Source organism: Propithecus coquereli, unplaced genomic scaffold, assembly GCF_000956105.1.
Source record: "Propithecus coquereli isolate 6110/MARCELLA unplaced genomic scaffold, Pcoq_1.0 Scaffold341, whole genome shotgun sequence".
Lineage (NCBI taxonomy): Eukaryota > Metazoa > Chordata > Mammalia > Primates > Indriidae > Propithecus > Propithecus coquereli.
In genome coordinates this window covers 2631542-2648160 of record NW_012149075.1, presented here as the reverse complement: position 1 = coordinate 2648160, position 16619 = coordinate 2631542, and the positions used below count along the sequence as shown (strand labels likewise).

The 16619-nt window shown below is 46.1% G+C and overlaps 1 protein-coding gene across 2 annotated transcripts in view; it reads right to left on the bottom strand.

Moving 5' to 3' along the window:
• Positions 1–981: 981 nt before the first annotated feature.
• NIPAL3 (NIPA-like domain containing 3) overlaps positions 982–16619 on the bottom strand; it is a 46132-nt gene continuing 30494 nt past the window's right edge. For both annotated transcript variants that reach the window (XM_012650950.1, XM_012650951.1), the window contains exons 8-12: positions 14218–14353; positions 12225–12313; positions 10662–10725; positions 8564–8658; positions 982–4627 (exon numbers count right to left, since the gene is read on the bottom strand). In XM_012650950.1, the coding sequence (XP_012506404.1) occupies positions 4428–4627; positions 8564–8658; positions 10662–10725; positions 12225–12313; positions 14218–14353 (584 nt within the window). In that variant the 3' untranslated portion in view covers positions 982–4427. The remainder of the gene's footprint in view (positions 4628–8563; positions 8659–10661; positions 10726–12224; positions 12314–14217; positions 14354–16619) is intronic.

The following is a 16619-nucleotide window of genomic DNA, read 5'->3' as shown; positions in this document are numbered from 1 at the left end:
AAACCTTACCCCAGATAAAGTCTCACCCAAACACACCAGGAAAGGCAGCATAGCGCAGGGAAGAACTCAGGTTTTGGAGTCAGGCAGTCCTGGCCGCAAATATTGGCTCTGCTGTTCACCAACTGTGATACCTGAGTCTTAGTTTCTTCATCCGTAAAATAGGGATAAGATTAAAACTTACCTCATGGAATGGTTAGAAAGTAGAAATGAGATGTACATGAAGTCTTACTATGTCATGTGACATATAATAAGTGCTTAATAAATGAGTATATATGACTGCATTTGTGTGGTGGCTATGTATAAATATATAGGCACTATACCACACCTGCCTTTGTAAATTGCAAACTCTGCAGACACGTGTGCTCAGAATTGCTTAAGAAAAATCACAAGTGTTCATTACATAATTTAAAAATGAATCAAGAGGAAAACGATTGCTTCAATATAATATTCTGATGAGATGCTAGACATAGTTCCAAGACTTTATATCTGTTAACTCATCTGATCCTCACAATAACCTTTAGGTAGATACTGTATTATTCCTATTCCATAGATGAGGCACAGAGAGGTTAAGTAACTTGTCCAATGCCACACAGTTAATAAGTGGTAGAGCCAGGAATCAAATCGAATCCGTGTAGCCAGAGAGTCTATGCTTTTAACCACTGCAAGGGAAGAAAAAAAGCTCAATTCAGCCCCAGCTGCAATTATGGGTATCTCTAGATCTGTACTGTTAATACAGCAGCCACTGGCTATGCATGGATATTTAAGTCTAAGTTAATTAAACGTAAGTGAAATTAAAAATTCAGTTCCTCCGTCACACTAGCCATATTTAAAGCACTCAACAGCCACATGTGGATCGTGGTTACCATACCGAGCAAAACAGACACAGGCTATTTCCATCATCAGAAAGTTCTATTAGACAGCACATTGTTCTAGAGAATTTTAGAAAGTATTAGCCAAACATAAAACACAAACTCAGCAGGTACTGTGTGGATTTTTTTTAATTAAATACCACTTCATGATGTTATTTGCACATAGTACACTTTTTTTTGAAAAATAAGACATGCCACATTAGTCATGAAGTTAACAAAATATAAGCATCCACATAGAATATATTCTAAGGTGACTTCATTTACACAGCTTCTCAGAGAACACAGAAGTAACTTTTTTGCCTATCAGCCAGTGTTGGACTGGATTTGGAATTCGCAAGGCTGCAGGGCGGGTTCCCCAGTGCTACCCTGATGGCCGTCCTGTATCCACACCGGACCATTAAGCTGGCTGGTTTCCACCAGGAAAGCAATGCAGACATCAGCCCTCTCTTCGCCACCCAGCGTTCAACTCCACACTGCAAAAACCCTGCATGAACTTGAAGCTTGATGTGATGGCAACTGAGGTTTAAACCCAAGTTTGGTGAGCTTGCTTTAGGCACCTGGCTAGGAAGGAGATGCAGGTGTGATATTTAATGTTGCTTAGAGCATCCAAGAGAGCTTGGGGGTGTCAGAGCCATGAGTAAAAATAAAGAATCAGGGTTGTGAGTGGAAACCTGATGTTCATCTTCCCCATCCCGACAGTCAGTGCTGCTTACTGCCACCAGCAAACGCTCTGTTTACCCCTAGGGACAAAGACTGGGAGAAGCTAGCTCAGGACAGATCCAGATCCCTGGAGATGAGGGATCCACACCACCTGTTCTTCCCATTACTCAGGTGACCGACCCTTGACTCCCACTCAGGAAACCACCCTATAATTTTCTGCTCAGCCCTCTCATGGCTCAGCTCTGGGGAATGATGCCACTGCCCTAAAACTGAAGGCAGGGGAGCTGTCCAGGCCCCAGCAGCAGTTCCTGGGTGGCGCTGTCCCCAAGGTCTGCAGCAGACCTGAAATTACAGTGTACTTTAATCCACTCATCTCAAGAAAGCTGGCTGGCCCAGCGCTAAAAGGCCCATAACATAAAAGGGAAGGAGGGGCAGAGTGAGTCCGGGAGCACACATGCCAGAATTACTGATCACCTAGGTCTGCCACATCTCAATAGCCCTCCCCCTAGCCTTAGAAACATCACTTGGGAAATGAGGAATACCTGAATAGCAGCAAAACCTGATTTTACTTCCTCCTTTCTGTTCTATTCTTGCAGGCTCAGAGCTTGACCTTGAAAAGTAACTTATTACCACTTCTGATTCTTCCTCTACACTGAACAAGCCTTCCTTTCCAATAAGTGCTGGTCCTGCCATTCTCTTCCTCATGAACTATCAATGGCTCCCATGCCCTCTAGGATACGATTTACACTCCTCAGCCAGGTATTCAAGACCCCCATGATTTGGCCTGCACTACTTATCTTTCAAGGCCTGTCTCCCACCACCTTCCCTGGTGCTTTTTTTTTTTTTGCCAACCTCCACTCCTCATCTCTGTGCCTTTGAAAATGCTGGCTCCTCTGCCTGGGGGGTGATCACCCTACTTTCTATGCTTTGCTCAGATCTTAGCTAGATTTGCTACCCATCTATGAGTGGAGCCCAAATCACCACCAGTTCTGAATGGCCCTTTAGGCTCAGGGCATGACCTTTAGCGGGGCAACCATGACTCATTTTCTGTGGCCCACTATTGCACTTAACCTATCATGGCCCGCCCTGTGAGAGGTTCCTGGGTATTTGTGTCTCCCCTGCTGGCCTGGAGGGCAGGAACTATGTCATATCTTTGTAGCTTTGGCCCTCCAAGTGCTTAACACATAGTAAATAAATGCCTTATAAATATTGTTGAGTTGATACCCACCCTAAGGTGAAAAAAAGGTTACTGTCTGTTGCCTTCTTAGGCATTAAAGACACAATACAGAAGTGGTCAAGACACAATACAGAAGTGGTTATCACAGGCAACAAATGTCGGAGTTTCTGAAGTCAAGGTACTAAATCAGTATGAAGCACAATCCATAAAGATAAATGAGCTATCAACACTGGTCTATTAACACTGTTGTCTTGCCTGTTGAAGGCTGTCTAGGGAAGCAGTGAGTGCAGTTCTAACAAGTAGTCACTAGATGGAGAAATGCCACAGATCCTATGGGGATTATTCCACCTGCCAAAAAGAACCCCAGAGAGGAAACAACCGGTAACTCTAACCTCCTAACAGGGGGGCATGAGGCCCTGGGGGTTTTAGCAGACCTTTTTTTATTTTCCATTATTAGGCTTTCCAGGTGTGGGGCCTCTGGATTACTGGCATCAGAAGCACCGGTGGTGCCAGTTAAGAATGTAGTTCCATTTAATCAGGGTATCTGCAGTTGGGGTGTAGGAATCTGCACTTTACATAAACTCCTAGGAGGTCCTTATGCTCATTAAGGTGTGCGAACCTTCACCTGCCACTCTCTAAAGTACACAGTGAGCCTAGGGGAAGACAGTCATGTACAGAAAGAAAGAAAGAGCCCGTTCTTGAGAATGGTCGTTTCTCCCAGACACGTGTGCACGGAGATGAAGACCCAGAGAGTCCCTACTGATTGCAAGGAAACTGACCAATAACTCCAGCGGGGTTGAGACTTTGTCAAGGAGAGTGTGGAGATGTGTGAGAGGCTGTCTCTGAAATGAGTACCCCCAGCCTGCCCGGGGGCACGTGTATGCAGGGGAAAAAATAACCCATCACACAGCCAGCTGTTCTGCCTGTCCTTTTTCAAGTGGTGCAATCACCTTTTGCAAGATTAAGAGGGATTCTTCTCCCTTTACCGGCTGCAGTAACCTCCCCCTTGCTCCTATCCTCCTCAATCTTCCCCTTAACTACCCTGTTCTTCTGGGGGGAAAAATCATCAAGTAGTGCTCACAGGCCCCAAACCTAATTAGTTTTCAGAGCAGATCCAATATAAACACGTCGAGCATGTCTTCGTTGGAAGGACAGAGACAACTGGAAGGCAGATGTATGTTTCCTGCACGAGAGTGAAGTCTGGCTCAGGGTTGGCCCACTGAGCCACATGAGGACAATTGTGAATGTTATCACACACCTAGCGTCATGAGTGAGGCGGGCAGAGATCAGGCATGCACGTGAAGTGAAGGAAGACAGATTTAGAGGTCTCCAGCCTTTCACTGGATCTGAGAAGTAAGAGGAATCTCTGCCTTGCCTTAGCTCCTGAAGAATGGGGCAACCTTTGGCCACGGACTGAGGGAGCTCAGTTCCCATCCTGCCGATGGTAAGGTGGCTTCCAAATCCCACTGGGCTAAACCGGGCAGAGGCTGAATTCCATACCTCCCACCTGGAATACCCTTTTATCCCCTCACCCTCACCCCCATCATTTGAAATTTCCAAGACCAAGATAACGTATCCTTCGCCAGAGACAAAGACTTTCTAAGATCGCTATCCATACAGTTCTCAGTTTAAAAACATGAGACTTGAAAGGCAAGTTTTAGAACTAAGGGTTGAGCCACTGCCAGCCTCGCTTGAACAGCTGTAAATCAAGGGAGTGAGCCTCATTCCTTCTTGGTGTGCTCCAGGACTCGGTAGGGAACCCCAGAGGTGCTTCTGGGGCCGTGCTCCTCTTGCATGACCGGCAGGGTGGCAGGGGTGTAGATCTCTGAAATGTTGTCGTTGTTTTCCAGGGCCCCGTAGGAAAAAGAAGCTTTGAGGTCAGGCTGGACAGTCATCCCCTTGTCATGCATGTTCTGCATACCTGAAAAGAAACCCATTTTCCCCAAATCATTACATGGTAAGGGGGCCAAGAAGGCTGCATTCTCCCTCTGTCCCACCACAGTACTCAGGAGCTAATTGTGTGCACTGTCAACTTCCTGAACGCTTTCCATTTAAAAGAGAACCATCCATAGATATACATTAGAAATATTACAGTTGCTAAGCAACAAGGGATGAATCTTCAGGAAGTATGCACACAGACCAGCCACTGTCGAGAGGAACCCTCAGCCGGCCTCGAATGAGGTGGGAATGCCTGTTTGGGCCCCGGGTGGAATGGAACTACCACTGTGCTTTGAACGTGGTAGATGCCAACACGTCACTGCTGAATTAAATCAGGATCCGGGCAACTTCATTACACCGGTGAGGAAAGAGGGTAATTTTTGCATCATGGACATCTGAAGGTGACAGAAGCATCACGGTGCCCAGAGGGAGAGTTTTGACCTTGAACATTAACATCCCTGGTCCACATATAGGGTAAGGTGCAATTTTGCTTATTACTTCTAGGCACACTGATGTTGGATTCCTACTTACATTTGACAGCAAAGACTTTCATCTTTAATGTCTTTGCCCTTATCCTGCAATTCCCCCAGTGGGGGCGGCAGTGTGGGGAGACCTGGTTATTTTTGAGGCCAACTCTTTTCCTGCCAGGGACTTAAAACCCTTCAAATTCTCCTGCCCCCAGGCTGAGTCATAAGAAATTGAATGCAAAGTGTCTTCACGAAACCATGATGATGATAACAGCTGACATCTGACTGCTTAGTATGCCCTGGCATGGGGCTAAGCACTTTAAATAGTAATAGTAACAACAGCTAATGGCTAGCGTGTGCTCTTTACTTGGTGGCGGGCCCTGTTCTAAAGTTTTATCTCATTTGATCCTCAGGAGGACTAATCAGGATAATGAGGCAGTTGGAGGTTTAAGTAACTTGCCTGAGATTACACAGGTAGCAAGTGGCAGTGCCAGGGTTCACACTCAGTGGGTTTAACCTTGGAAGTCCACACTTAACCGAACGCCATGTGGCCTCCCTAAACATCTGCACTTAATCCCCAAACAATCCTGACAGAGATGAACTACTATCCTCATTCTCTAGGCAAGAAAATAGAGATTCAGAGAGGTGAAGTAACTTGCCCAAGGTTACACAGCTCACGAGAGACAGAGGTGGGCTCTGACAGCAGAGCCTGTGCTCTTACCCACCCTGCGAACGGCCTGGGAAGATCCGGTCTGGGGAAGCCTTTGCCTCTGTACTGCACAAGACTTAGCTGATGCTCCTTTGAAGAGCACAGTTTAAGTCTGTGGTGTGGATTTGGGGGCACAGGGGAAGCTCGGGGGTGCCTGTTTCTCAGGGAAGAGAGCTGGCTTACCAGGCGTGGCTTAGATTTTGGATTTTGTCAACGCCCTCCAGCCAAAGCCAATAGAATACACCTACAGTCTAACAGTTTGGGTTTACTGAGGCATTGCAACGCGAGAGAGGTACACCACGGGAACCGGGAGGTACCTGAGTCAGACGGTGTTAGAAAGCACTTACGGGATTTGGGTTTGGGTTGGGTGATTTGGGGGAGGGTTCAAGGAAGTGAGGCTTTGCTTTGGATTAGATGCTGTTGGGAAGCAGGGATGATTCTGTAATTGGGGACCTTAATAATTCTTATCTATAAGACGAGGAGATCGAGGCTAAAAATGTGACTGGTAAAGTGGCAGCGGTCTTTCATATTAGCCAAGGTACGAGGGGGACGGTTGGCTTTTTTGTGGCTTAGACAATGTTCATGTTTTATCTGTGTTCAGACATGGTAACGGTGGTCCTGTTTGTGTCCCGATCCTTCACGGTCACAGAGCGGCCTTGTCTGCTGCTGACGTTCTGTGAAATTGTTTATGTCCCACAGAAGGCCAAGGCCCAGCTGTGAGTGTCAGGCCAGCTCCTGGAGGCTAGGGGCTGTTTCTTCTCTCTCATTTTTAAGAAGTCTTTCAGGTGTTTGAATTACTTAAAGCCTCTGCAAATTGTGAGACATAGTGAATTTTGGAATTTGAATACTTCTTGAATAGCAGCTACTGAACTATTGTGAAGATACCAGTCTAAGTAGACAAAAGACAGGGTCCTGATGCTGACCGACCAGGGAAACCAACTGGCTAGAAAATCATCTCTGTTTAAGCTGAGACTGCCAAGCAGTTTTATTCTGCATGTTCTACCTGGCACCAAACAAGGGTTTCAAATTTTCCAAACTTTTTAAAGCAAAAGGGAAGTGAAACCAAATATAACCAGGCATCTACCATGTCCCAGGCACTGTGTAAGAGGCCTTTACACATACAATCCCACTACCCAGAAAGGAGGAATCCCAATTTACAAGTCAGCATGGGAGGCCTTGGGAGGTCACACAGCATGTAGGTGGCAGAGCTGGGATCTGAATCCAGGCCACCTAAATCCCAAGCCCAGGTTCCGTGCGGTACAGAACACATTTAATCTTAAGCTACCGCAGTGGGACAGGGTCTCCTTTCAACATCTGGCTTCCCACTGGTCTAAAGGAACAAAGAGAAAGCTGAGAGCCACACCCCAAAACAGACCACAGAATGTTGATGTCTAAGATTACCTTCTATTTTGCACCAGAAAATACATGTGTATATATGTGTATACAATATTTATATAGATATATACACATACGTAGTTTATAAATGCACAAACACATATACATACACATACTTGCACACACAGAGTTGACACCTCACCTATCTGGAATTCAGCTATCCAGCGCCCTCATCTATCCGGAACACAGCCGAGAAACAAGGAAGTAAGCAAAAAAGGCATCTGAGCAGCCAGATTAGATGTTTAAAAAGTCCATGCACTAAAGCTCATGCACTTAACTCTGAGGAGAAACCTTAGGTCCCAACTCAGAGCTCATTCGTTTTGATTTCATACGTTAATTTGGACAAGTTGGGTTAAATAAGACGGACATGGAGTTGCTATGCTCAGGCAGGCTGGTAACAGCAAGAATGACAGACAACAGCTCAATGGCAAGAGATGAGGAAATAATATAAAAGTAGACACATAAACCCTGGGGCCATTTAATGTAGGAGCACCTCAGTCATCCCTGAGAACACACCTGCATCACAGCGTGCCAGCACGAAAACCGCTCTTGGTTAGCAGTACTCGAGGCCATCACTGCATTTGTATTTTGTTCATTGAATTGTGTTCATGAAGGATGGGAGATTACATTTTGGAGAGCATTCTTATATTTTTAAAATAAAAATTAATTTTGAGTTAATATGTGAAAGGTAATGGTCACTGACAACCTACAGAATTTAGGTCAGCAAATCTAAGTGCGGCTGGTCCAACGTCTTAACTTTTCTATTCTGCATCCCTTGAGGCCAGACAAGCACGCTGCGGTTCTCTGCAGGCCCCACTACTCCCTACTGCACAGTATTTGGCTGATTCACATGTTTATGTTACTGTCAGGCTTAAACGCACCTAAGTTTGTGCTTCTTACTATGAACCTTTAGCTCCCTGGGAAATTAGACTTTCCAGAACAATCCTCTCCCTTGTGGAATCCAGGGAGTGAGGTTTGTAGTGTTTTAATTTCATTCATCCTATTTTTCTTCCCCTCTCTGATCATTCTGTTCCGACTGGATGAACGGATTTTTCCATTGGCAGGCATGAAGCCTGGTGCCGCGGGTCATAATTATATCCAGCGTGAGTCAGGATTTCCTTTATAAGGTCCTGAAATAGACACAGGAACTGACAAGATGTGCTCAAAACCAGCTGAGGAGCCTCAGCCATTGCCTACTCTATCGCATGGGATTCAAAACACAAACAAAAAAAAAGATGGTGAGAGCACAGTCACACCCAATAGCACAGCAGCTGGTTGTCTTTTTAAACAGGAAGTAGCAGTCATTCTATATGGACAGTCAGTTGGACCCATGGGGATTTAACGTTACCTGGCATGGCATCCATGGAGATATAGGGCTCAAATGGAATGGCCTTCTTCCTGTTACGTGTGATTAAGAAGACGCCCAAGAATGCGATGAGGCACCTGAGGGATGAGATAAGAGAGGAAGAGAAATAAGGCCAGGAGCGAGGTCAGGGAGGGAGACTTTCAATCCTAGCTGATGAGAAAAGGTAAAAAGAAGGCTTGCAGGCTGCTGGGCCTGGAGCAGCAGGAGCAGAGGCGAGCTGAGTAATCACAGCTCGAGGGCCCCAAGCCCCACATGCGCCATAAAATGTAATCAGAATAAATTAGACTCTCCCGGACAAATGGTTCTTCACTTCCGCTCAGCTGCTATTCTCAGAAACTTGCCTTGAAAATGGTTTTAAAAAATTTTTTAATGGCCTAAATTCAATCACTACAAAAGTATAGAAAACAAAAATTGGGCCAGGTGTGCTGGCTCATGCCCATAATCCCAGTACTTTGGGAAGCTGAGGCAGGAGGATCACTTAAGGCCAGGAGTTTGAGACCAGCCTGGGCAACAGAGCAAGACTTCATTTCTAGAAAAAAATAAAAAAATTAGCTCTGTGTGAGCTGAGGCAGGGGGATCACTTGAGCCCAAGAATTCAGTTAAAATGAGCTATGATCGGGCCATTGCACTCCAGCCTGGGCAACAGAGTGAGACCCTGTTTCTAAAAAAAAAAAAAAACACACACACACAACAAAAAACCATGAATTAAAAATTAGTAAACATTGGAAAGTCCCTTTACTCCCTGGTTCTACTCACCCAAGTAGTTATATGTTCTTGCAGAGTTTTTTCTTTTCCCTACAGCTTATATAAACAAGCATGCTTTCTCAAAATTGAGGGATAATTTTCATGCAGTAAAAGGCATAAGCCCTAAATATATAGCTGGATGAATTTTAATAGTGTAATCACCACCCAGGTCAAGATAGAAAATATTTCCATTCCCTCCAGAAAGTTTCCTGTGCCCTTCTCGATTCATGCCAACCCCTCCCCAGAGGTAACCACCACTCTGACTTCTCTCTCCATTGATTAGATTTGTCTGTTCTTGAATTCATGTAAGTTAAATCATAGAGTATATACTCTTTTATGTGGGGTTTCTTTTATTTGATAAAACGTTTTTAAGATTCATCTACTGTATTGCGTGTAGTAGTTCATCATTTTTAATTGCTGTGCAGAATCCATCGTTTGAATATACTACAACTTTTTCCCAACCCTCCTCTTGATCAGCGTTTGAGTTGTTTCCAACTTGGGCATATGATGAATAAAGCTACTATAAATACTCATGTCTGAGTCATTTTGTCAATATATGTACTCACTTCTTTTGGGTGAAAATCTGGAAGTGGAATTGCAGATCATAGGGTAAGCCTAGCTTTAAAAAAGTTGGTGAATTTTTTTGATTAATGTGTTCTAGACACGGTTTTGTGTTAGCACCCATGGGCTGGCCTCAAGTTTCCAAAATGGCAGTGTAGCATGTTATTACCTGAACTTACCGTGATTTTCTTTTAACCCATGTTCTGCTGCTGGGCATTTCTGTTGCTTCCAATTTTTTGCTTATACAACTAATTTAAAAATTAATAAATGGCCTCATACATCTGTCTTTGTGTCCCCATTGAAGTATTTTTCCAAAATAAATGATTAGAAATGGAATGTTGCATCTAAACATATGCTTATTTTTTATTTTTTTTATTGGTGTTGCCAAATTGTCTTCCCAATTAAAGTACTGCTCAAGTCTGGTGGCGAACTGGCCTCCTCATCCTCCTGCTAACACGGAATACTGTTAGTTTTTGCAAAATCATGGTAACTCACGTAGCTTCAATATGCATTTCTTAGATATGAGGTGAGGTTGAGAGTCTTTTCATGTATCAAAATGTGATATTTTAGAAATGCCACGGAGATTAAGGCCGAAAAGAGAAGAAAGGGGAAGGAGATAAAGCCCTTTGGGGAGTAAACTGCTCACCTCTGGGGACAAAGCTCCAAAGCCCAGTAGCTTCCCTGACTCTAAAGGACCGAGCAGCTGCAGCAGTAGCGGGGAGGGAGGCGACCTGACCTGCCACGCCCCAGGGCCAGCCAGCAGGACGGAACTCACCCCAGTGCAAACATGCAGATGTGTAGCACGTCCTCCCCGATGAAGTCCAGGTAAAATATTGCGCCTGCAGCAGCAAATAATAAAAAATATTCATGAGCTGTTTTCAAATCGCCCACTTGCCAGTCTGTCTAGGATTTGGCTAAGCTCTCGTCCCTGCAGGAAACCAAAATGATCAAAGAGTATTATGACTATGCCTGGCAAAATATTAGAAGAATAGAACAAAAGCCATTGGGGGGAACAGGTTGTCTTCTTTTTTCCCCTCTTGGGCCTCAGTGATCTCCATCTTTTGATTCTTTTTAAAACTTTTATTTTGAGATAATATTAGACTCACAGAAACAGTCCAGAGTCCCCATGTACCCTTCCTCCAGCTTCCCCTAGTCATATCATAACCGCAGTGCACGATCAAAGCCAGGGAAACAACAACGAAACATTGCTACCAACTAAAGCGCAGACCGCATTTAGCGGTGTTTGCACGTTCCTTTCCCATCTTCTTAAGATGGATAAACAAGGCTCTGTGCTTATGCTGTTAGAGTTCTCTAACCTCACGTGGCCGGCAGGTGCCAAGCCTGCGGTCCACTCCTGTGGCATGGGAGTGGCGTGGGCTGGCCCTGCCCTGAGCCAGCCTCTGTCTGGAGTCATTTCACCTCCATGGGTCCAGTGCTGTCTCCCCGAGCTCCTGATTCCCTGCCATGACTTCTGTTTCTGACTCCACCATGGTGTTTGCTATTCCTTCTAACCCTGGCTGGTATGCACTCCTCCTGGCCAATGTTCTTGACTGTGACGCAGCTTAAATTCTGGCTGCTCTAGGTCAGTGCCCCACGGCCCTGGGTACCGCTCACAGCGCAGGCCCTGGAGGGCTGTGAGCCTGCTTGCTCCCACCTCTGTGAATGGGAACTGGGGCCCTGCTTGTCTAAAGTGTTACGCAGAGTATGTGGCTTGACAGCCAGGCCTTCTTCAGAGACAAGTCCTTGGTTCTTATCGGACTTGTTACTTTGAAGATTTTAGTCCTCATAAAAAATAAACAACAAACTCTTTGATATGCTTGCAGCCTCTAAAGCCACCTCAGAAAGAAAATAAAAATTTAGGGGTAGACTAGAAGAACATGAGAACAATAACGATTGCTTTCTGAGCATCTATGATCTCTAGAAATCACGCAGAAGAGATGTGTGGTCACTTGGCCAGTGGCAGTTGTGGAGCTGGCAGATGATGGCAAACATTATTAAGAGCACATGGTATGGAGTAGGAGACATTCTGATTGGATATATTGCAATTCTAGGAGGTGAGTGTTATTACTTCCATTTTATAAATGTGGTACTGAGGCTCAGAGAGGTTAAGTGATGTTCCCAGAGCCACACAGCAACTGTGTGTCTGTGTGGGGCTGCAAAACCAGCCTCTTTGGCTCTAAATCCTGAAAATCCTCTAAATCCATGAAACCATATATAACTCTGACAAGCAGAACAAGCGAGCAGACTCGGCCCACAGATGCGGCAGAGCCCCCTCCCTCCACCCTGGATAATGCCCTGCTAGGGTAGAAGATAGAAATCTAGCAGTTGGCCACCTTACCTGCTGTGATAGCGACAGTGGTAGACAGAATGTAGCCCACGCTGGCAATCAGAGAAGAGTCATACATCTGTGAGGCTTGACTTAAAAACCTTCAACACAAAAGCACTCCAGTCAGGGGGCTGTGGGGATGTTGGAAAGGCTAAGGCTCAAGCTGATGGCAGTAGGGTTTGGTTTGAAATATGAAGATGGTACATGAAGGAATATTCCTTGGGTTCATAAAAATGCCATCCTCATGCTCCAGGGCACCATGTGTCCCTGGTCTGGGGTCCACGCCTGGTTCCCTTCTTTCCCTAGACACAGCCTGAGGTCCATCCCATTTCCCAACTGGACCATGTCCTTCCTGGTCTCACACCTTTGACCCCATGGTTCTTGTCACCTGAAATGCTCTTCTCCTCACTGTGTCCTCATCCCACTAAAAACAGCCATTCCTGGGTCTCTTATACACCCCCTGCCCAAGAAACTCTTACAGCACTTATCATTCTGCCTAGCGTTGTAACTGTTCTTTTAGACAAATTTTCTTAATTTGAAAATAATGTGATCACTGCAATAAATAAAGGAAAAAGAGAGAAAATTTGAGTCATTCCTATTATCCCTATCTATGATAAACAATGCCCCCATTTTGGAATATATTCTTTGTCCTTTCTCACCATAGTATTTTAGTTATCATTGTGTAGTTGCTAACACCATAACATAATCACCCCTCAATTGTAACGGTCTGTTTACTGGCTGTCCCCCCACCCCCGGCTATGAGTGCCTTGCGTGCAGTGACTACCCTCATCGTGTCTGTATACTGAAGCCCTCCGAGCACTGTGCTGACTGGTGAATGACAAGCTCCCCGGGAGGCCTGCAGGGGCAGCTGAGTCATCTCTGTAGCCGCTGGAGTGCTTAGCACAGAGCCCTGCACTGGCAGGGGCTCCCTGGTGAGGACTGGGATTGTAGTAGGATTAGAAATAATAATACTAAGGATAACAACCATAGAAGCAGCGCATGTTTACCAGACACTGTCTTAGGCACATTCTCCCAGGGGCTTTATGTGACTCTCTTAGGTGGGGACGACTGCTGCTCTCATTTGCAGATGAAGAATCTGAGTCTCGGAGAAGCTGAATGGGGGGCAGCAGAGTGCTGAGGGTGTGGCTGGAGGACAGATCTCAGCTCTGCCGCTTGTTAGCCTCTTGCCCTCTCTTTGCTTCAGTTCCTCATATGCAAAATGGGGATATCATCACCTGCCTCAAAGCGGTATTCGTAAGGACCAAATGAGTTGGTTCCAGAAAGCGCAGAGAATAGAGCCGCTCACACTAAGCACTGGTCAGTAGCAGCTACTCCTATGGTCCCTGGAGGCCACATGGCTGGTGGATCGTGAGCCCAGGCCTGAGTGGGAGCCGGAGCTTCCCAGGCTGCATAAGCCTCACACACCACTGAGTCCTGCATGCCTACGCAGGCTTGCCACCTGCAGTGTTCCTGCAGTGCCTCCTTCCTCCCAGACCCTCTGCTGGGCACCGGACTCAGACGGGAACAAGACATAGGCCGTGCCCTCACTGCTCTGCTTAGAGAGAGGAGGGAGCACCTTACCCTTCTACTTGGGACGATCTGGGGGAAATGACTTGATGATAAGAAATGACAATTTTTATTTTCCACCCAGTGGACAAATAGGTGCCTCCTAGGGACGGCAAACATTCTGAGGTCCCAGACGGACACCTGCCTTGGAGAAGATGGGAAGTGAGGCCTTCTCCAACCACGCATTTCTCACATTCTGAGGCAGAGGGTAAAAAAACCACACCCACCCCTGGCTTCCTCAGTCAAGGTCAAGCAGCACAGCCCTCCTCCATGTGAAGACTCAGCCAATTAGTAACGCTTCTCTCTCCACGCTGGATGTCAAACCCTGGTGATCTGAGTTCCTGCCTTCCCTACAGCTCCACAAACAAATGTAATCAGGCCCCCAAGATGGAAGGGACCCAAATGGCGAGGGCCAGCAAGAAAAGAATTTGCAACTCACGCGGCTTGGTAGACGGCGGTTGCCACCATGCACACGAACATCACGTAGAAGATGGGGTAGTCGAGCTGCAGGTTCCCTTGAATGGACAAGACAAGCATTCCGGCCACGGCCTTGACTGTCACCACTGTCATGGAGCCTGCGGATGGTGAACAAGGGCGTGTGGGAGCCTCAGGGAAAAACGGGGAGTTAGACCCTGAAAGTCAGTTTGTAACCCCAGAAGACTCGGTTTGAGAAAGAAGGGAGGGAACACGGCCAGAGCCAAGCCAGTGATTTACACGGTGAAAAGGTATCGTTTGTATTGGGTCTTTTGTGTGTAGCCCTTCATGGACTGCTCACCACCTGTGCGGATATACCAAAGCAGGTGTTTTTAAATATTGCTGCTAAACTCTGCCAAGCATGAGCAGGGAGTCCAGTTCTCTGAACCCCAGAGTGCCCAGCACTGTGCTTGGAAGGTGGCAGGAGGCCAAAAGGATGTCTGAACGGATAAATGAACTTCTTTTGAGTATCAGCTGTGTTAACAGCTCAGGAGGTGGTTTTTTTGTTTTTTTGTTTGTTTGTTTGTTTTTTTAGTGTTAAGTCACTCATATTTTTAAAAATATTTCTTTAGACCAGAGGTCTCCGATGTTTTGGTACGTACACCACTATATGTTTGCACATACATTTCCAATATATGTGTATTTACTTATTTTAACATTATAGTCATACGACACCGTACTTACATGGTAAGTACATTATAAAACTTGTACAGAAAATATAATTTAAAAGGTAGAGAAAAAAATTATAGAAGTTGTGATATTTTCTTCCTACATACCCCATGGACCCTCTTGCTCACCTCATCACAGAGACCATCGCTTTACTCAGGGTACAGAAATGACTGTCAGATCCCCCTGCCAAACAGGAGTTAAAAGAAACCACCCCCAAGAATGACACAAAGGAAGCCCCTTGTCCCAGCGGGCCTGCTCTGCTTCCCTGCTCCGCTCAGCCTGTTTATTTAGCTTCGTCCTGCCAACAGCCCTTCACACACAGTGGCTTCGGGCCCACTGCCCATTAGGCTACAGTTTCTAAACATCAGCAATGTTTAAAAGCAGCATTTGTCATCAGGGTGTCCTTGTTAGTGAGAAGGGGATGGGCCAACTGCCTCAGAACCTTCTGTCCTTCCGACTCACAAGGAGAGGACATCTCAGGACTATGATCTTTCCAATCCACTTGGAACACAAAGTCACCAAGGCATGGAGGACCAATTCATGCTAAATGTGAATGGACTCCAAAAACATTACGTTCAGTGACAGAAGCCAGTCACAAAAGCCACACAGTAAGACCCCATTTATACAAGAAAGGCAAATCCAGAGAGACAGAAGATGGATTAGTGGTTGCCTGGGGCTGGGAGGAGGGGAAACGGGGGGTGACTGTTAAGGGGCACAGGGTTTCTTTGGAGTGACAAAAATGTTTAAAATTGGATGGCGATGGCTGCACAACTTTATGAATATACTAAAAAACACTGAATTGTATATTTAATTTATTTATTTTTGAATGGTATACTTTTTTTTTTCCCCCATTTTGGAATATATTCTTTGTCCTTTCTCACCATAGTATTTTAGTTATCATTGTGTAGTTGCTAACACCATAACATAATCACCCCTCAATTGTAACGGTCTGTTTACTGGCTGTCCCCCCACCCCCGGCTATGAGTGCCTTGCGTGCAGTGACTACCCTCATCGTGTCTGTATACTGAAGCCCTCCGAGCACTGTGCTGACTGGTGAATGACAAGCTCCCCGGGAGGCCTGCAGGGGCAGCTGAGTCATCTCTGTAGCCGCTGGAGTGCTTAGCACAGAGCCCTGCACTGGCAGGGGCTCCCTGGTGAGGACTGGGATTGTAGTAGGATTAGAAATAATAATACTAAGGATAACAACCATAGAAGCAGCGCATGTTTACCAGACACTGTCTTAGGCACATTCTCCCAGGGGCTTTATGTGACTCTCTTAGGTGGGGACGACTGCTGCTCTCATTTGCAGATGAAGAATCTGAGTCTCGGAGAAGCTGAATGGGGGGCAGCAGAGTGCTGAGGGTGTGGCTGGAGGACAGATCTCAGCTCTGCCGCTTGTTAGCCTCTTGCCCTCTCTTTGCTTCAGTTCCTCATATGCAAAATGGGGATATCATCACCTGCCTCAAAGCGGTATTCGTAAGGACCAAATGAGTTGGTTCCAGAAAGCGCAGAGAATAGAGCCGCTCACACTAAGCACTGGTCAGTAGCAGCTACTCCTATGGTCCCTGGAGGCCACATGGCTGGTGGATCGTGAGCCCAGGCCTGAGTGGGAGCCGGAGCTTCCCAGGCTGCATAAGCCTCACACACCACTGAGTCCTGCATGCCTACGCAGGCTTGCCACCTGCAGTGTTCCTGCAG